The sequence below is a fragment of the Acanthaster planci genome, linkage group LG11, assembly GCF_054643075.1.
Source record: "Acanthaster planci isolate LZ-2023a linkage group LG11, COTS_SCS, whole genome shotgun sequence".
NCBI classification, from domain to species: Eukaryota; Metazoa; Echinodermata; class Asteroidea; order Valvatida; family Acanthasteridae; genus Acanthaster; species Acanthaster planci.
In genome coordinates this window covers 9867433-9888406 of record NC_141787.1, presented here as the reverse complement: position 1 = coordinate 9888406, position 20974 = coordinate 9867433, and the positions used below count along the sequence as shown (strand labels likewise).

The following is a 20974-nucleotide window of genomic DNA, read 5'->3' as shown; positions in this document are numbered from 1 at the left end:
TTGTAAATCTCTTGCAACAGTGTGTGATCCAGCGACTCAAGCACGCACTCCAGGACAGATCACAGACACCAAATTGGATGAAAATTACCATTTCTGAGTTTTCAAAATGATTCCTGTTTGTACATTGCTTTTGTTATCTCATATACATATCCGAAATAAGCATCTTTTCCCCGGCGTAATCGCATATTCATATTGAGACAAGTAATCTTTCAGTAACCTTTATCTCTCAGGGAAAACTTGATGGTGCGTCACCCTGTAACCCTGCCTGACTCTGTCACCACCTGGGTCATTGAAGCTGTTGGAGTGTCTGAAGACTATCAGATGTGTGTCGCCGATCCAATCAAGCTAGAAGTCCGCCCTCCGTTCTTCCTTGATATCAATATGCCGTATGCAGTCCAACGACTTGAGCAGATAGAAATCCTGGTGTCTGTGTTCAACTATGCCGATGTTGTCTTGCAGGTACATGCATACATAGAAATATGCTGCCACTTTTACCATTGAGGTGGTCATTGGTGCACTGATGGTTGAGTGTTGCAATAAGTGAATCCACGATGGACTGTCAACATGTTCCTTGCTCAGTGGAAGCACTGTTCTGATTGGCTCCCTGACCTTTATATCGCCTTTCAGCAGTGACAAACTAGGAGACGGTGGTGACACCACATGCATGATAACACACTGTTGCGTAGCCAAGTGAGGTACAGCCTAGATGGTATGATGCGAAGGGATACAGATTTAAAAGCAGGAATGACAACGATTTTGAGGGTGGCAAAATGGTTTATAAATTCAAAACAATGACGGAGAAAGTAGATGAAAAAAACACTGAATAACATTTTGAAAAATTGGTCTAGTTAGCACGTTTTATTTGGGGAAGATACTTTCTAACATGACTGAATATGACACGTCTTTTTTTGTCTAGGTCGATGTTTATTTGAAAGGTGTTGAGGGTCTGTGCTCAGAAGCCCGGGCTGGAGGATACTCCAACCGCATATCCATTGAGGCCCGCCCCAAGAAGCCAGCCTCTGTCAAGTTTGTGGTTGTGCCTCTAGAAGCCGGTGCCGTGCCCATTGAAGTCGTTGCCATCACTAACTCTACCACAGTGAATTACAGAGACGCTGTCAGGAAGTCACTCAATGTTCGGGTGAGTTCAAGCATCAAGTACGATCACAGGACTGCACTTGGCTTGTTTCCCCCTTATACCCAATGCTACAGCAAACAAACCACTACATAAAAGATAGGTGAAGAAAAAGGCGGCTTTTAATTAGCCGATTTTTAACAAGTGTATCATCAGGAAACCGTGGTTAAATTTTAGAGGTAGATAGAAAAATCACATAATGGCAAGGCAAGCTTAATTGCCTGAGGTTTGTTTTGTGGTTGAGAAAACTGCACACATTCTCAGAGTACTGTGGAAAACAAAAATTGTCATTAAACACATAAAACCTCCAAATATTTGGTCAAAGAATCTTGCCCACACTGCAGTACTGACTAAGGCACAGATTGGACCTTATTTTGTCCTGAAGGAAACTTGAAGCCATCCTTTTACATGTACATGTAGTTGTGTACATTTATACATGTAATAGACCATAAAATATAAGAACATCTCATTTTTTTTAACATGTGCGTGTCCAACTTTACTGCCATAGGAAAAGTGTACGTATAAGCTAAGTGTGATGTTGTTATGCTATAGGTCTATTGTATGCCACTGTATGGAAAATGTTCATTCTATTATACAGTCAGAAGGCTACAAACAGAGGGACACTGTCACAATAATGGTTGATCCAGAAAACAGCCGCAGCTCTCCTCGAAGGACCCTAGCCGGAGGACGAAATCAGTCCTTCCAACACACCCGTGAGTGAATTTCGTAATTGGCCATTTGTGGAATAGGTTTTGCAAAAGTACACCAAGGCTCAGTTTAATGGTTTTTAATTAGTTACTTAAACTGTGCTAGTGTGCATTAGAATCAAATTGTTTTTCATTTCTGGTAATTAAAACAACAACTTGCCAAAGGTCCAAAGACATTATCACTATAGCCGGCCAGCACGGAAGATAGTGAAGAAGTGTTGACTTTGTTGCTGACTGACTTTCCTGGAATGACTTATGTCTGAACTGAGAAATGGCAACAAATTGCAACAGTTATTTTTACTCAGTCTGATGTATTTTGAACTTAAGCTGTTTTTTTTTTTTGGGGGGGGGGAAGGCTTTCTGTGCATTTACGTATGCCAGCGTCTTAGTGAAGACCCATTAAGATCTTCAAAAACCCCCCAAGACCGTCATGAGTTCATTACAGTACATGTACTTCTGGTCAGGATTAAGTCACAGGCTTTTACAACTGAATTGCAGCAAAAATGTCCCTTTGTTGTATTGTTTACCCTGAAATGCTGGCACATACCTGAGAATTCACTTTGAAGCCGCCGCATTGCTTTGTTGCAGAATTCTGGGGTGGGGCTAGTGAGAGCAAGCAAGTGGACATCATCCGCTATCAACTCAGCAACCAGGCCATCCCCAACACCCATCAAGTCCATTTCAGCCTCATGGGTAGGTGTCTTGTTGCACCCTGTGGAAAAAAAAGACATATGGACTGGTTCAAATTGCATAGACCGATTGTGCACACTAAGTCACGTGACCTACAGTGGGTATTAAACATCAGTAAACATGTAACGTCCTCAAGTAGCAGAGTGCATCAGAAGTGCCATTTACAAAGTATAAAGCCAATGGTCAGCAAAGTACTTCAACTACTGATGTACTGAGCGCTTTACTGACATCGGCATTGTTTTTGGTAAACAACTCTTATGACACTTTTTTCTATGGAAGGATGCCATAGTTGTCGATATTTGATACCCACCATAGGTCACGTGACTTAGCTTGTGCAATCAGTGTATTATTGACAAGTTGGCCGTATCGAATGAAAGCGAGGTTTATTTTGGAACCTTGTTTTCACAATGAAATCAATAAAATGAAAGTTCCTTACAGATCAATTTCATTTACAATGATAATGAACCATTTGTGAATAAGTATTTTATCAAAGTGCTTAAGTGTTGTTTAAAAGAACTGAATTTGACGCATGGAACCGAAAATAGCGTGACTCCACCCGATTTGACAGATGGCAATGTACGTTACAAAAGGACGATTTCAAGGAACATGATAGAAAAATGGCTTCTTTGTGAATACTTGAAGAAGGCAGGCCTGCCAACCTAGCCGTACTCCTTTCTGAGGTCAGGTATTACCACACAATAGATTAAAAGGTATTGAAATGAGTGTTAATTTACATGAGTTAAAACTTTAATCCATTGTGTGGTAATGCCTGGCCTCAGGAAGGAGTACGGCATGTTAGCAGGTCTGAGAAGGTCTATTCCTTATTTGCAAAGGGAAATAATGGAAAAACTCAGCAAATAGCTGCAGCTATTTTCAATAGACACGTGTGGAATGCTTACAGTAGCCAATTAATTCTGACATGTCTGTTTCCTAACACTGAAAAGATCCTGTTCATGCTCCTTCAGGAATGTCATCAATCAACCCCCCTCTTTCCACCCCAAAAGTCCTCTGTGGTCCTCCATCTTTGACATCCTGCCACGAAATGACTTTTATCAGTTTCGACAACCTTTCAACAGGGAACACGATGGGCAGCGTCATTGAGACGGTGCTTGGAGGCCTGGACAACCTGTTGCGAATCCCCCGTGGCTGTGGGGAGCAGACGATGCTCAACCTGGCCCCAAATGTGTACATCTACCGGTATCTCAAGCACACCGATCAGTTCACGGCAACGCACGAGATTGCCGCACAACAGTACATCGGAGACGGTGAGCAGATCATCTGCCTGTGGGCTTTCAGATTCCGGAGATCTAACCACAGAAGAGGCACATGCATGGGGACATATGCTCCCCAGCAGACGTCAAAGCCTTTAGTTGTCCCCCATTTGACATTTCGACATGCACAGACCCTTTGAGCAGGCCACAGATCATTTGCTCTGCAACCCTAGGGTGCCCCTATGTCTAAAATACCAAACTGATTTGAGCTTGTACATGTGGTTTTTTCCCTTTTATTTTAATTTACAGTGTTGCAACATGGTTTGATGATGCTATGCATAATCATTATTTCCCTACATAGTCAACCTTTGAATTAAATGAAAATGTTGAGATGTTTTGGTATTCTGAAGCTGCGCAGCAAAAGTCTGACTTTTTTTTTGAAAAAGAAGGCCTTCAGAATGATACAAATATTTGTCATTTTGTTGTCCAGTTTGGGCACAGACTGACCTGAGACCATTCATAGGGACAACGTGTCCATTTCACAGCCAGTCTTATCGACCTTTCTCCCCATGTTTATCATTTTCAGGTATCGCCAATCAGCTGGCCCATCGTCGATCTAATGGCTCCTTTTCTGTCTGGGGAAGCAACTCGGCGTATCCTAGCAGTACATGGTCAGTGTACATGTAAATCTGCATCTTAAAATCAACTGAAAGAGTAATACCCATCATTGCCTGTCAATTTTGTTCCTACATATTAAAAGGTCCTGGGTACATAGCCTACTTGCGGTTTACAGGCTTTGGCATGGTGAATCAAATCATTCTCTGTACCAGCTGCATTTTAACGTGTAGAAAACAATCCCGCAATCAATGTAAATTAATTGTGCACTAATGAATTTTTTTTTTAGAGTCCACATACCCTCAAACAACTCTTGAATGTACAGTGTTTGTTCAGTAAGTGTTGATAACTATCATTACAATTATCTTATGATTAAAGAAAATGTACAATTTTTGGCAAAAGTTCTTGCCCTCCAGGTTCGATTTTCTGCAAGCTGTGGCTGTCCACACAAACTTGCGGCCAGTGTTTGTACTAAAAAACAACAGACAGGTCACTTGCAGAATCTTATCAATTCTGGTTAATACCAGGCCAAGTATCATCTATGCCTCAACACGAAGCTCAAAGTCAAGTTGGTGGTTGTCTCTCAATGACTTAGGTTGACAGCGTTTGTCAGCAAGGTCATGTGTCAGGCCAGGGAGTTTGCTTTCGTTGACGACGCCATTACGTGTCAGGCCATGGAGTGGCTGATAACCCAGACACAGAGGGACGAAGGCTACTTCAGAGAAATCTACAGAGTGCATCACCTTGAAATGACGGTAAGTAGCAAGACACGTTAGTGTCTTCACACTCACTGGTAGAACCATACTTGTTCAGCACATTTCTTGAAACATACGTGTTGTGAGGACCAAGGAGTCATAGGGACTTTTTTCCCAACAACTTGGTCTTGACTTTTATTACAAGAAATTGCCCCCTCATTTTTGGTGAAGGCCAATTACCCCATTATTACTGGTGTTTTGCGGTATCCCAGAGGACAAAGAAATGTGTCTCCTGTAATAACACTATCTCTCACGGACTATGCACAGGCCTTTAAGAGGACTGTTTTGAAATTAAAATTGTCTTGGGAACTTGGAAGACCTGTTTAGCAGCATCTTCACATGGTTAATGGCCAGTAAAGGCATTCTAGCATTCTGTAACCCAAGCTAGTAAAGTGACTCACGAGTCGCTACAGAAACTGATGATTGAAAATCTTACATGTGTAAATCTAGGGGAACCGAGGACATATTTCATTACCCATTGTCCATTTGCACCAGAATGCCAAAATAGACGATACATTGAACAAAGAAGTGCATGTTTTTCTCATTGGAAATAAACAGAATTACCAAAAAATATGGCCTTAAGAATCATATCTGCCCCGTTCTCATGTCTCTTCATCTTCTATTGTAAAGCCACATACTGTTTTTGGTCGAAGGAATGCTATTTTTGTTTTGAGCTTTTGATAGAAAACTCCTTTTTTCCCATATTCTTTTAGGGCGGAGTCCAAGGCGATGTCTCTTTGACTGCCTATGTTCTGATCTCACTTTTAGAATGTAATTGCCAGACAGTGGTAAGTGTGACATTTTCAGAGTGTTCAATGGTCCTCTCCTGTTTACTTTAAATTCTGTCATTACAAAAAACTTGTCCATTTTCTGCTCTGAAAAGTACCATGGTCTTCCAGATATTTAATGAAAAAAATCCATACTTGTTTGAAACTCCAAATGTACTGTAAACAGATCTTCAAAAAGAAGTGGTAAAGTTAACCAGTCTAGGCTACCCAAAAATCATGAACAAGAACTTTACCTGTATTCTGTCTACCTGATCCTGCACACAGGCATGTACCCTGTACATACATTTGTAATCAAGTGATCGATGAAGATTCCCTCTTAGGTTTTAATATCTGCTCAGAATTTAGGCTAGTGGTAATCCATGGCATATCCATGAATGAAGAAGAAATGCTTTCTGGGGGGGATGTACTTTGTCACACAATCGAGAGGCCACAATATTATCCCCTCACATATCTGTAAAAGACTGTTTATCAATATTTCAGACAGTTTCCCTATTCAACAATGTGGAACTTGACCGTGTATTACATTTGATAATGCCCACAGAGAAGTGATTATGCCCACTGCGTAAATCACACACTGGCACATGGATGCGAGACAGTTTAATTGATTCTGATTGGTCTAGAGTCTGTGCACGTGGCTCACCACGTGCATGCCAAGTCCATGTAAGGAGATTCTTTGGACAAACTGCGAAAGGAATATACCATAAATGGGACAGGGGGTGTTGGGGAAAATAAAAGTATAATTCGAGTACAAAATCATTGGAAATCTATCATATATTGACTACTTTTGACTCCCTTACTTAAAAAGGTGCTTATGAATGGGCATAGATATGTGCTTGGCCGTTCTTAAACATTAGGTTAAGACCGGCTCAGGAGATCATGAATGTTGATAATGCCTTTGCCCGCTGCTAATTAGTCGTGGCCATTCTCCTGAGCTGGCATGGTCTTAAATGCACGTTTAAGACCTGCCAAGCACATACTTATTCCCTTTAAAATAATTCTCTTTTCAAATTTCATCAGCATTTCTTTACATACAGACTGTTGGTAAAGCAGCACCCTTGTGGGAATTACAAGGGGAGATTGTAAAATTAAACTGGCAGTAACTTGAGGCTTACCTCGAGGTTGTTTGAGGGTGCTAGAGGGTAAAGTCTTAATGTGCCCCTTGCTTAATGAGGTCCTCCCCAACATTTCCTTCTTGCATTTCCCAGGCTAAGAATGCATCCGTTGCCAATGCCACCTCGTTCCTGGAGGGGCAGTTGATAGCCCTGACCCGTCCCTATGCCATCGCCATCACATCGTATGCTCTGGCACTGGCCGGAAGCGGCAAGGCAGGCAGGGCGATACAGAAGCTGAAAGGCATCGCCATATATGATGAAGGTCAGTGAGGGAAGGGTCTCTAGCTGGCATTTGGAAAAGTGGTAGTCAAACTTTCTAGTGTTGTAGTTGAGGCTGCTCACTTGGCCAGCCACAAGTGAGAGATTTAACAATTATCTAGGAATGCTTTTGTGCCAAGTCCTTTAAAACTGGGTGGCTGTGTTGGACTTGTGGACTCGACCTCAGCAGTGCCATAGTCTTCTTGAAGTTAAAATTAGGGTGTCATAATTAAGATGTTTATATTGTTAACTGCACTTTCATGACAGCATGTCGTACCAACAATGGTTAAGAAATATTTGAGGTGCTCAATAGGCACTCTAGAAACCCCTCTGATCAAATCCATTGGAACGATTGTCTGAGCTTGTGTCTGAATTAATGTACACGTCAATGGAAGTGGCTGTTCTGCATTCTGGATTCCCCCCTCCCAAACTGTGAATTACCAGATTCATACGAAGCACTTTGTTAATTAAACCAAGTGCAAGCTTCACTTAATCATAGCTTTTGTTAGAGAGCTTCATGCCTTGTTAGCTATTTTAATAATTACATGAAGAGGCAAAGTATTTCATTGTTATCGCTGGATTTTTTGTGGATATCTCATCAGCCTGTGATCTTGCTCCTTCTTTTCGATTACAAATACTAGAGATTTGCTCACAAAAAGATACCAAGATGAAAAGGTAATTCACGAATGGAAGACTTTGAGATGCATGCTCAGAACTGGTAACAAGGAGTGGTATGTTTGTCCCCACCAAATGTCTCAAAATTTCCCGTTGCCTCTTGCTTGTTGCAGCAACCAATACCCGCCACTGGGGATCTGATGATTCATCCTTCGGTGCTGGCCCCAAGCCCTACTGGTACAGCAACCGCCCCAAAGCCATTGAGGTCGAGACGACGAGCTATGCGGTGCTGGCGCTGCTGCAGCGGAATGAAATCCAGTACACCCATGCCATCATCAACTGGCTGACCAATCAGGAGAACTATGAAGGTGGCTTTGTATCCACACAGGTAGGCCCACTTGGCTAACCATGTCATGAATTCTCATTTATCAGAAAACTTAAGTTCAGCACATGAACTTGAGATTTTGGCCAGGCCATACAAGAATTTTGAGCATCTCTCATAAGCCAGTGTAATCTCCCTAAGGGGATTTTATTACTGTTTAAGTTGTAAACCCCAGTCACTACTATTACTATCACTTGGCCGAAAAGCATGGGGATTATGCCTATAGTTTTCTCAGCTCATGTCATCTTTGAAGTTAACAACTAGTTTTGTAAATTTATGAAACCACATTTTCCATTGTCGATTACTGAAACTGGGCTTGAAACACCTGAATAAGTGCAAATCCAAAATCTAGTATGGAGGTAGGAACCCTGCAGTTCAAAGGGTAGTTTTGATCTGTGTGGGTCACTGTGCAGCAGTAGATGGGCAGACAATTACAATAAGAATGGACTGATCACCAGCGGTTTTGATAGCTTTAATTGATTTAGCAGATAATGTTACTGGTTAAAATATCCTGGTTTCAGAGGGGGCCAAGTTAGTAAAACAGGAATTCTTTTAAATTTCATGTAAGGCCTTTTCCTTTGGCCATCAAGGTTCTCATTTCTGTATTGGGACTGCATGCCTTGGCTTCCCCTTTGTTTTAGCATCAGCCCTAAACTGAATACCAGACCTGCCAAAAACCTGTCAGGATGCCTTATGCAGGAGTTCACAACTTAACACCTCCCCATAGACTAGACACTAAAGACATAATAGATGATACATGACACTATGCAAGAAAGAATTAAATTGTCCTGTCTTTTGTCAATTAGGACACAGTCATCGCTCTGCAGGCTTTGTCTGAATACGCCATCCAGACAGACCAAAGCACGGTCGACATTAACTGCCATGTGACCTGCCAAGAGAGTAACTTTGAGGAAAGCTACCTGCTGAAACCCCACAACTCCATGATCAGACAGCACTCGCAACTCAATGTAAGTCAATACAAAATGTATGATTAATAATGCAAGAGCCAGAAATTACTTTTTATGGATGTTGTTTTTAGTTTGTATGTTAAAGGGATATCCTTCCCTTTTTATACTGTTCCTTTAGAAAAGAGTAATTTGTGGGAAATTTTGTCTTTTTCTCAGCTTCCGGAGTCAGTTTCAGAGTTTGTCGTGACCTTTGACTCACAGGGAAATGGCATGGGTCAAATGAAAGTAAGTATTGTGTAACATCACTGTTTTATACACCCCTGTTCAATTAATATCATTGCCTATGGACTAGCCCATATCACTCAATAGTTGGGGAGCATGATGTGTTATCTCCCTGACAGTCTCAAATGACCTACAGAGCATTTTAATTTGCACCGGGTTGACAAAATGTAAACAGATGGCAGCATGCATGTACTTACTTTTAGGTTCGCAAAATGAAAAAATAACCCTGGCTTTCAATTCAATCTGGTCATCTGTGAATAAAGTCAATTACATGAAATTGGGACATTTTGGTCTGGTTGCTGCCCCTTCACAGTTTGAGTCAAGCTACCATGTCCCGGAGCCCGACCACAGAAAGTGTGACTTTGAGCTGGTCATCAATGGACAAGAGGGCAAGTCGGGTGACAGTGGCCCAGGAGGAGGGGGAGACAACAACCCTGAGGACGGGGACAGCAGGTCGAGGGTCGGGAGAATACATGCACGGAGTGCCATGGAGCGGGGAAGTGGTGCGGAGGAAAACGAAGGGGCTGTAGGTGCCACTGTTGTGGCACCCCGGGGCCGTGCAGGCGGCTCGGGCAATGAGTACATCTTCCAGTACAATATCAAAGTCAGGTATGTCGTACGAAGAGAAGGATTGCCAAGTATTTTGCCCTGTCCAAACTGGGCTTCCATGGCCAAGCCTATTGTTAAAACTTCCTCAGGTATTTGCAATGGAATGAGAACGTGAACCTCACTCTGGACACCAAATTTTGATGTAGCCATTTTCTTCTTTTTGACCTTAAAGCAGTAGCTAGTTGAAAGTTGTATCTGTGCTCCAGGCACTTGCCCAAGGTGATGTGGGAATATTTTTGAGCACAGAATCCTGACTTTTTAAAATGGCACAGTACCTCAGCAGGAACCATTATAACTAAGTTGAACCTTTATAATGAAAGCAGTTGTGAATCATTGGTTCCAGACTTATGACAATGAAGTTTATAGAGCATATTCATGCAATATTTTATGCAACACTCTTTATTCTATTGCCCCATTCTACTCTCTGAGAAAAAATCTTATAAGTGAGATTATAAATTTGGCGATGGCACACCAGCACATGGTGGACGGATCCAAACATTCTCAACCTCCATGGGACTAGTCAAAGCCTCTGTATGTGCACAAAAGCAATGCGAGTCATTGAAGCATCAGGAGGAGTATACATGTGACCCTGTGCTGTCTTCGGAAATTACCATGATGCATTTACAAGGGCTTCAGGCTCTTTCACCAAAAATTACCAAGGGTATATTAGGCACATCCTCCTGCTTGAACTCGTTAAAATGAATTACAGTTTAAGAGTCACTGTGGAAAGATGAGTGTGGGGTTTTGCATTGCAGTGAAATGTGTCAAGGGCCGCACGCTTTCATGATTGAACAAATCCAAAACATTCTCATCAGTTTTAGGCATCGTTGAAGGGTTAAATGTGCTTTGGAGATGTATGGTTTGTACTCTGTTTCCATTGTTTTTCCTGCATGGATTTGCAGCTTGTTTTGTTTGGTTGGTTTCCATTTTGTCAGATGTAAATGATTTGAAAGCGTGATCTTTTCCCTTCTTTTTTCTTCTAATGTTCGTTTCGTGGTGTAAATCTACCTACCAATCAAATGTTTTTGCCCCCGAAATGTTACCTTTTATTGAAGTACATTCTCTCTTGACAGATACTTGCGAGGGGAAGAAACAGGAATGGCTATTGTAGATGTAGGGCTCTACACTGGCTACAAAGCTTTGCAAAGAGACCTCGATGATGTAAGTATCCCTGTGTGACAAAAGGATTGAGCGTGCCTTTGGATGAAAGTTAATTGTAATCAACTTCGTTCTAGCACAGTTCAGAGTTATGCGAAAGAAGTTGCATGCCATTGGACTCTGATATACTGCCATGTTTATGGATGAATACGATAATGCTGTTTTCATGGCAGAATTTGAATTTAATCTGTTTTTCTGCATTTCGTGGCATGAAGATGCTTGTCTGGAATTCTTGTTTTCGGGGAGAGGGGGGGATGGTGGAGGAAGAATCCATCTTCCTCATCTGTCCCGTGTGCTGTCTCTGTAGAAATTGCCATGCATGGAAAGTACACACCAATTTGTACTGTCCACAAATAGTAAATCTGTGAAGTCGCAGTTCAATTTGACATAAGGTTCTGTTATTTATGGTTAAGGCCTGCATGCATTTAACACACATCAAGAGGAAAAGTTCAGATTTTTGGCCAACCTCTCTCGGAAAATCAAATCAATTGGTGTCTGAGAGGGCCACTTTTCGTGAAACTGGTGTCAGATCGATCATCAGACAAAATGGTAGTTTCTTGCCAACAAGTGTAACTTATCGTCATATGGAAACTATTTCAACCACAATTATGCAGAGGAAATATGCTAACCGTTTATGCCCTTTAATCGTGATTAAATAAATTAAAAAGTATGAAGCTGAAAGCAGACAAAAGATGAAAAAATATGCACAAACCAGTTTAAGAAAAGAAGGTCTGACAAATGAATGAGGGCATACATCTGTGCTACGTCTCTCTGATCTGCAAATTACAATAAAGATAATCTGGGATTGAATTTTTAAATAGAAAGGGCAAATTTCAGCCCGAGTGAAAATTGACACTCGCAACCAAAATTGTTACTGATGCTAACATCTGGCTAATTTGAATGTGACTGTGGATTAGTATGAACATTTGAGATATTAGTTCCTTTTCAATATTCTTATCATGTTTGTCGACCATTTTGTTTGAAGGCTGTAGCAAACAGTGGAGGGGTTATCCAGCGCTATGAAGAGACTGACCGCTCAGTGGTGTTTTATCTCTCCAAGGTAAGTGTCTAGTGCTCGATTCCAAATGAGGCACTTTCGCAGGGAAGTGGCTGCAGTGCCAAAACTGGATGCAACCCAACATGACTTGCACCACCCCCATGGACTTGTCTGGGCAGGAAAGAATATGCCCGCATTTGTCATACGATGTATGGAACTTTTGATGCAGCCATTTATCCTTGATAGGTGATGTTTGGTACCCTAGAGATAAATTTAAAAAGAGATCTAGACCAGGTTGGGGATAATGGAAAAAAGTTGAATGTGTGGGATTCTGTCCTAGCAAAACAAATGGTCGCAATTGATCACCAGAATTGAGCAGCAGGCATTAAACTCAACAAAGACATTTAAAATAAAGAACAAATTAGGAGTTCAGTCATTTGCAGTCATCAAGAATTTTGGACATGATGTCAAATTGACATAAAAGTGATACCTGGTTGGCTTGTTAATCATGACTGATGACTCGTTGATGAATGATTGATACTTGATCTAGTGATGACCCTGATTGATGCTTTATCATGCATTTACTCTTTCATGACTGAAGATCATCTTCTGATGACTCTGAATGATTAATGCTTGATCATGTGATGACTGCGATGAATAGTTGATGCTTGGTCATGCGTTGACGCTTTGATGACTGATTGATTCTCAGTCATGCAATGACTCTGATGACTGACTGCTGCTTGATCAGGCATTGACTCTTAGATGACCGGTTGATGCTTGATCATGTTATGGCTCTTAGATGACCAGTTGATGCTTGATCATGTTATGGCTCTTAGATGACCAGTTGATGCTTGATCATGTTATGGCTCTTAGATGACCGGTTGATGCTTGATCATGTTATGGCTCTTAGATGACCGGTTGATGCTTGATCATGTTATGGCTCTTAGATGACCAGTTGATGCTTGATCATGTTATGGCTCTTAGATGACCAGTTGATGCTTGATCATGTTATGGCTCTTAGATGACCAGTTGATGCTTGATCATGTTATGGCTCTTAGATGACCAGTTGATGCTTGATCATGTTATGGCTCTTAGATGACCAGTTGATGCTTGATCATGTTATGGCTCTTAGATGACCAGTTGATGCTTGATCATGTTATGGCTCTTAGATGACCAGTTGATGCTTGATCATGTTATGGCTCTTAGATGACCAGTTGATGCTTGATCATGTTATGGCTCTTAGATGACCAGTTGATGCTTGATCATGTTATGGCTCTTAGATGACCAGTTGATGCTTGATCATGTTATGGCTCTTAGATGACCAGTTGATGCTTGATCATGTACTGGGCCCTAAGAAAAATTCCCACGGCAAAAAAAAGAGGCTTTCACAGTTTACGAATAAATGTTTGAATTATGTTTTTGTGTGCAGATCACCACTGCTTACACTCACATCAGTTTTAATGCTCGGCGGGTGTTCACTGTCGGCAGGGCTCAGCCTGTAGCAGTGCACGTCTATGACTACTACAACCCCAGTAAGAAAACTTTCTTTTTGCTTATTTGTACCTCATATTCATCATCACAAACATTGCACAGTGTACATTTCATAGGTGGAGATGGACAGACAGTGACACATGTAAAATGTGAGTTTGGCCTGCATTCTGGAAAACCATTCTTCCTGAGTGTGGAACCCTGTCTATGCTTTGTAGCAATTGGGTTGACGGCTGCATTTGTGAGTGCCTGGTTAAAGGACGTACAGGCATTTTTTTGTTTTGTTTTCTACACAATCCCAAAGTGACGAATGGCTTAGCGACTGGTTTGCCAGAGGCAGATGAAATGTACCAACTGATCAATTTCTGAGACAAGAAGATAATAAGACAACAAGCCACTTTTTGAGAATGAATCACAAGATCTAACCATTCTTTGTCCTATTTTTCAACAGCTGTGGAGTGTGTTAGGTTCATCCACCCCCAGTCTGGTTCCAACATGTTGAGCACTCTTTGTGAGGGAAGCACATGTGAATGTGCTGCAGGTTGGTACCCATGCAATTCAGCATCGTTACTTAGTTTCAGCGAACACCTGTAAAATTTCCATGCACCTCCTGGCAGATTATTTAGACGGAATACTTGAATAGGGAATACTTTGCTCTACCAACTAAGCCATGTGTACATGAACTTACTGTATTGATTCTATAAGGTGTCTTCCTTTTTTCAATTTCACGAGCATACAGACTTAATAGCCATCGTATACTTTTCAAAATATTATTTTTAGCACCTTTAAAAGTGCAAGGGGTCAAGGGAAGAATATGCTTTCAAATACTCATTAAAATGACCAAAGAAAAATGGTGCGCCCTAGGTCAGTTGGTTTATCGGTCATTATTTGGTCATTTTTACCGAGTGTTTCAATATTAACATTAATGAATTTTACCCAGTACGCAACCACCGAATTTACATATGAGTGGGTCCTCCCAAATAGAATTGTAGAAGCTGGTATCCGAAAAAGGTGTGTTCTTTCGGCAGAGATCAAGTAACAGCATAAAGCTAAGCTCCTTATAAACATTCTTGTGCCTGGTTGTTTCCTGAAAACAGGTAGATGTGCTGAAGATCCATTCACCAAAATCGGTGACTTCCAAGGGAGCAAGTTGAGAGCGAAGGCATGTGAAGATGCAGAACATTTCGGTGAGCAACATTTTCTTAGTATGAAAGAAGAGAATTACATTTCTTTTTCTGCGCCCAAGTGAATAAAAAGTCTTTTTCAGCTCTTGCAAGGTACATGCCCCTGTTCACCTTAAAGTAAAAAACAAACAAACAAACACCCCAACAACCCCAACAAACAAACAAACAAGCAAGCAAGCAAGCAACAACAAAAAACAGTTAAGCTGGAGATTTTGGAGGGGGTAACTATCACCCTTGGAGTGGCAGAAAGTGTCAGTCAAATCTGTATTTTTTATCCAGTCTATCAAAGTAAGTCACAAGTCGCTCGAGCCACTTTTAAGTGAAAGGCTTGTAAGGGAATTTTACGCCGTTTAAATCAATCGGAACCCTCAACTTTTTCGATTGTTTTTGGATTGTTGTCGGGATGCCCAAATGGGTAATACCTCGGACCAAAGAAAACTATTTGCTCCTTCTTGTGCAAACTAACAGGAATTTACCAAAATTAGGGTTCAATACTCATTGTCGACATCCAGTCAGATTTAAACTTTTTGCTTCAATTATAGCCTATGAGGTGAAAGTGGTCAGTTTCAAGCGGAAAGGTGGCTTCCAGCTCATTACAATGACCATCCTGAACCCATTGAAACAAGGTGAGTGGAAGTGGCCGTACAAGGCACGATAAATACACTGAAAAAAACTGCAATACAGGAAAGCAGGCTATTTGCTCTGTTTTCTGAGTTAATAATTGTGACCCACTCCAGAAAATTGATGCCTTTCCTTTGAATGGCCCGTTAAAGTTTGAGGGGTTGAAATTTCTTGAAGAGTTTTGCGTTTTTAGTTCTGTCAGAAAATAACGTCTTTGATTATTGAAGTTTTTCAAATTTTATTGACAAATATGTTCGAAAAGAAAATGTTGGTTGCTAGGGAAATTTAATATGAGTTTTCCGAGCCAAAGTCTGTATTTGACTCAACTTTCTCAAAGCCTTCTTTCTCAGTTGCGTTAAGTTGAACTCCAAAGAGCTAATTATACACGGGCCAAATGGAAACGTACAATGTGTACTTTCCAGTCAAGCAAGTAACATATTTTCTCATTTCTGTCTGACAAGTCAAAGGTGTTTTGAGTGCGGATCTTAGTTGTACTGTGAAAGGGTAGGAGTTAATAGCCTTTTGCATAACAGTATTCACTGGAGGAACCACCCCATCCCTCTGGTCACAACTGCATAGACTGAAACGAGGGGGGGGGGCAAGGGTAATCTTCTTCTTGTTACGAAACTTCAATGACTGGATTTGTTACGAATCTACCCCTAACTATAGATTCTTAAAAAGAATTGACAGTTTGCTGTAAATTCGTAAAAAATAATCTACACTTTGAACAAAGGAGTTTAAGTGTGCATAGCCAACATTTAATTCAATATATGGCATATAGCAAGTGGAATACATGCATTTGTTTGATGGTGCCAATAGCAAAGACATTAATGTTGGCCTCGTTCGTTGTTATTAGCGCTCTCGTAAAAGCTTGTGTTGGAAAGGGCATCTGCATACTGCACCAGCTGAAATTCAGCTTTCAGGTTTTTGCCACTTCCGGATAGGAATGCATACGGCCGGCTATGACAACCTCATTGAATTTGCCAGAAATGTGGGCCGCAGTACAGAATGTTGACAGAAATGCTTCACCAGTCTCATGCACAATGTCAACAAAAGTTGGTCGTTGCTCCTGCACCATCCAAACAGAAAGGAGTGCCAGTAATTGACTCTAACACTCCCCACTTGTGGTTTCGTTTACTCCAACATCTGTCTGCTCCCTCCTTCCCTCCCGCCCAGGTCTTGACCATGTCAAGGAGAATCAAAATCGTACCTTCTGGAAGAGTATGAATTGCGGAAAGCCAGCCATCAAGAAGAGGCGGTACCTAGTAATCGGGTCTGGCGGGCTTCCAAGCAGGGATGATAATGGGTTGCCAAGGTAGGTCACGGAATCATCAGTTATTTTATGATTAACAGAATTGAGTGTACATTCATTTATGTTCATTTTGTCCCACATTAAAAGGTACTTTCTTGATGTCCGTGGCAATTAATGAAGGCTGTGCTTTTATTCAAATACTTGGATGGTCTATCATGAATTAAATATCCAATTAGTTATTTTATAAATTGATTTTTTGGATGTGAAACCAATACGATATGTTTTTGAAAATTAAATAAATTACTAACGTACAAAATTGCATTCTTTCAACATATTGGAGGATGTAACTTCAAGGCTACCGAATGCACATGAGCAAAATAAGCAAAGATACATGAACAGCAATTAGGCTCCAAAGTATTTTTTCTTTTTATGGCGGGGGGCTGCAAAAGTATGCAAATGATGTATGCAAATTGGGCACAATTGAGCACATGGTTTCGTGCATCATTGATCAATAACTATTTGACCGCATGTTGAAAAAATGCTACTTCTTTCGACGTTTTTGTTACAGTTACAAGTACGTGGTTGATGAGAGGATGTCCTTCTACGAGCTGCCCTCTGCCTCCAAGATCCAAAATACCAAGAAGTGGCAGAGGATTGCAAACAGTGTGCAACAGTTCATGGATGACATTGAAAGGAACGGATGCTCGGCTTAACAGAGGCGTTACGGAAGTGGACATAATAAAGTATTATGTGTCGCAAAATGATACTCCTACTGATAGCTTTTGTAGTCATTGCAACTCAGCTTCTCTACTAATATTTGTCGCTCTCCCGTTTTGTAATTATTGTATCTTAATTATCTTATCTTGTTTGAACTTGAAGGGTTTTCTAAGTACTGATTGGAAAGTGAAAAGCAATGGCGTCGGTAACAGGTAGACGGTAGCATTATTAACAAGACAACGCAGTGCGTTCTACTCATGTGCAGGTGTGCCTTGTAAGAGGACTGTGGTCAGCATTAGGAGTTAAGTTTATCCTGTTCGTAAATGATTTCGTCATAAAGGTGGACGTGCCACGATGTGCAGGCTCACATTGGACAATTGCTGAAGTTGCGCGTTAACCTCCGGTTCCATGGTTCCGTGTAAACGGCGATCAATGCATGTAACCCTATGTGCAGTGTACGTGTGCTGTGGGCGTGGTTTAAACCGAAGTGACGTCACACTTGCGAACCGGAAAGTGACGGAAATGCATGTTGACTAACGTAACAAGCGAACATTCTGATCGTGTGGCTTTGTTTGTACGGAGGAAGGTTGAGGTTACTAAAAGAAAAATAAGCGTGTGTACAGAAGAGCATTATACTGAGGAAACTTGCAGTGCAGAATTGTTTGGACTTCCTTACTATGCACACCGTTCTGTTCATTACATTTATACTTCATTATCATATGTATCGTGCATGTACTGGATATCAATTGTGTTATTAATAATGTTATGCACTGCAAAAAAAGTTCTTCATTATAGTCAGATAGATTCAAATGCCTTCAGTATCGTTTGTGAAGCAGTTGAAACTCTGTAGCGCTGGCTGCGGAAGCAGGAGGGCCAGTGCACGCCCACACTTTTTCGACTGGGGGTGCGGGAGGCTGGTATGGGCTCCCCACTACTTGTAGGCCCTATAGTGAGGTGGGGCTCAATGTTAGTATCGGCCTATGAATGGCTGATGCCTGATGGTCTAACCACTGGCCCCCTCACGCTGAAATCGTTCCGCCGCCGGGGCATACAATTATAAAGTCAGGCTTGGGGGCATCATGTTAATAGGTTGAATTTTTGGCTAAGTACAATCGTGGAAATTAAGAATTTACGGGTGGAACACTGTCAAAGCCGTCATTAGATAGTTTTATGTACTGTTCAGTTGTATGCGTGGACCTGCTGCTTTCAACATCTCTCTTTATACATGTCGGTGTAGCTTATGAGCATATTATGGGAGCCACCATCATTCATTTTATTCATCTAAGACTCAACAGGTAAACCTAATATTTTTCTTGCCATTATGATGGGCTGTTTAGTCTTTGATTACGATTACACGTACTGGTTTGGTTCAAGTACTGATGCACTGTTTTATTGCTCCTTGATTTGCTCATTTTGAACTTACGAATATCCAATTCGTTAAATTTAATTATGCGTCGTAGGTATAATTCTCGTCGAAGGCGTTGTTTTAATACCAAATTGTGTTGGCATAGTAGAGAGTAAATAAAATATGCGTAACGTGTTTATTTAAAGTTTGTGCATTTGTCTTATACAATGGAGTATGATCAATTAGCAGTAAGATTTTTGTATTGTTCGGTGAGAAGATCTTCACAGAGCGTACGTCTCTCTGTTCTTGGGTGAGATTTATGACGCCTGAGATATTAGATTACGTTTCGACTCCACGGATGGATCACGCCGGCTACTCACAGACGGCCCGGCCTATTAAATAGTTTTGTGCATGTCACGCTGCATTGTTTTCACCCTTCGTCAAATTTTAAGTATTGTCTGGTGTTCACGATCCAGCTTCACGCCTCTGTGTCTTTATCGCTTATGAAAGGGGGAGGGGCTATTCGTCTAAAGAGCACACCGCACCCCAACTCAGAAGACATTGACAGACGAAAAAAACTTCGGCAGAATAGTGGAATTGTTTCTGAAAAAAATAAAGTACTGTCGAGATCAGGAGGTTGGCTACATGTTGATAATAAAAAAGGAATGTAAATTACATGTATCAGTTTTTAAAACACTTCCGGAAGCCTTAGTGGTATAAATGACCGAAGTTGGTTCTTTTGTTTATGACAAAGGAGATACAAAATCGAAAAGACCTTGGTACAATGTTTGTCAAGTCATAATAATTAAGTTGAATTTCCCTCTTCAGTCGTAACATGCTCATTCAATGCAAGTCAAAACTCAAAAGGCACTCATTAAAATGCCTAAATTGCTGCATTTTCCAAACAGGAAACTCCTTGGAGACAAACAAAACATAAAGCAGTCTCTAGAAATAGGTGTAGTACTTCCCACGTTATTGTTCACACAAAGGAGAAATTGACTTGCCTGTTTTCCGAAACTTTTTGTAAACTTTATATCGATCATGCAAGGCTAATCCACATACGGGCGCTATTTTACAAGTGCAGGGATGCTGAACCTTTGGGTGAGAAGTTTCCACGTCCTGTTTCCCGTGAAGGTGGACGCAGTGATACAAATTCCTACAGTTTTACGTGTTCCGCAGAACTTGCTTCCCATTTCATGGCTTCTTTTCGTGACGACGTGTAATTCAAAAGAAGAATATTTACTTTCTGTTAATTCAGATTCAGAAATTAGAAAAAAAAAAATAACTTCCGAAGCTCCAGAGACAATAATTACAGTCCCGAGAAGCCGTTGTCGTAATGGAGAAGGGTTGCTGTTTGGTTCGGTGTCTCCTGATCGCAGGCTATGGCTCATCTAAGGACTCAGCGGCCGAGAGCCGAGAGGCCTTTAAAGATTGCGCATGCATCGCTCAACACGGTTTACGCATCGTCGACTGTGCGGAAAGAGGTCTCACGGAACTGCCAGTAGGGATTCCAAATGACACCGGAGCATTGTGTTATAACAAACGTCGTTACCATCACCCATGGATGATTTAGTTTAGATTCATAAGCAACCAAGGAGTCTTGATGTACTTTTGTGCTACCTTTTGTAACTTTTGCTCCCAAAACACAATCATCATATCATTGAACACTTAGAATATCCGCTTGCTACACAGGCCATGTGTCAAAAGTCAAAAATCGTCCTTGTCCTTCACCTGCAGCATTTTCATAAGAACAAAAGATGTAATTATAATGGTTAGTGTTTATATGATCATTGTACATTTTACAAAGGAAGTACACATGCGGAAACCGAGGGAAACCGAACAAAAACAAAGCAAGCAGATTGGCCCAGGCATTTGAATATCCGTGGGTAACTAACCGATCTGAACAGTATGTTCATCACCGGAAGTATCGGTACATACTATACAGAATATACGATGTATAAGGCTATATTTATTTCATAGTAGTTGATGGTCTTCACAAGGCGAAGAGTTACGTTGCCAGTGTTTGTGTGCACGCATTCGACATGATGTAATTATGATGTCGAATGTAACGGAAAGATTTCATTCATCTTATATGGGAACTCCTACTGGCTTACCTTTTTTCAAAAAAAGAAATATTAATTATTTAGT

General features: G+C 41.1%; 1 protein-coding gene across 1 annotated transcript in view; it reads left to right on the top strand.

The window, feature by feature from the left end:
• LOC110989115 (complement C3-like) overlaps window positions 1-19031 on the top strand; it is a 38740-nt gene extending 19709 nt beyond the window's left edge. Inside the window, exons 19-39 of the mRNA XM_022253260.2 lie at window positions 231-459; window positions 917-1138; window positions 1731-1845; window positions 2428-2532; window positions 3606-3794; window positions 4327-4411; window positions 4951-5110; window positions 5824-5898; window positions 7104-7272; window positions 8057-8271; window positions 9072-9233; window positions 9390-9458; window positions 9769-10064; window positions 11138-11225; window positions 12208-12282; window positions 13649-13751; window positions 14159-14248; window positions 14805-14894; window positions 15434-15517; window positions 16689-16827; window positions 17333-19031. Coding sequence (XP_022108952.2) covers window positions 231-459; window positions 917-1138; window positions 1731-1845; window positions 2428-2532; window positions 3606-3794; window positions 4327-4411; window positions 4951-5110; window positions 5824-5898; window positions 7104-7272; window positions 8057-8271; window positions 9072-9233; window positions 9390-9458; window positions 9769-10064; window positions 11138-11225; window positions 12208-12282; window positions 13649-13751; window positions 14159-14248; window positions 14805-14894; window positions 15434-15517; window positions 16689-16827; window positions 17333-17477 — 2905 coding nt within the window. The 3' untranslated portion in view covers window positions 17478-19031. The remainder of the gene's footprint in view (window positions 1-230; window positions 460-916; window positions 1139-1730; window positions 1846-2427; window positions 2533-3605; window positions 3795-4326; window positions 4412-4950; window positions 5111-5823; window positions 5899-7103; window positions 7273-8056; window positions 8272-9071; window positions 9234-9389; window positions 9459-9768; window positions 10065-11137; window positions 11226-12207; window positions 12283-13648; window positions 13752-14158; window positions 14249-14804; window positions 14895-15433; window positions 15518-16688; window positions 16828-17332) is intronic.
• Window positions 19032-20974: the final 1943 nt, after the last annotated feature.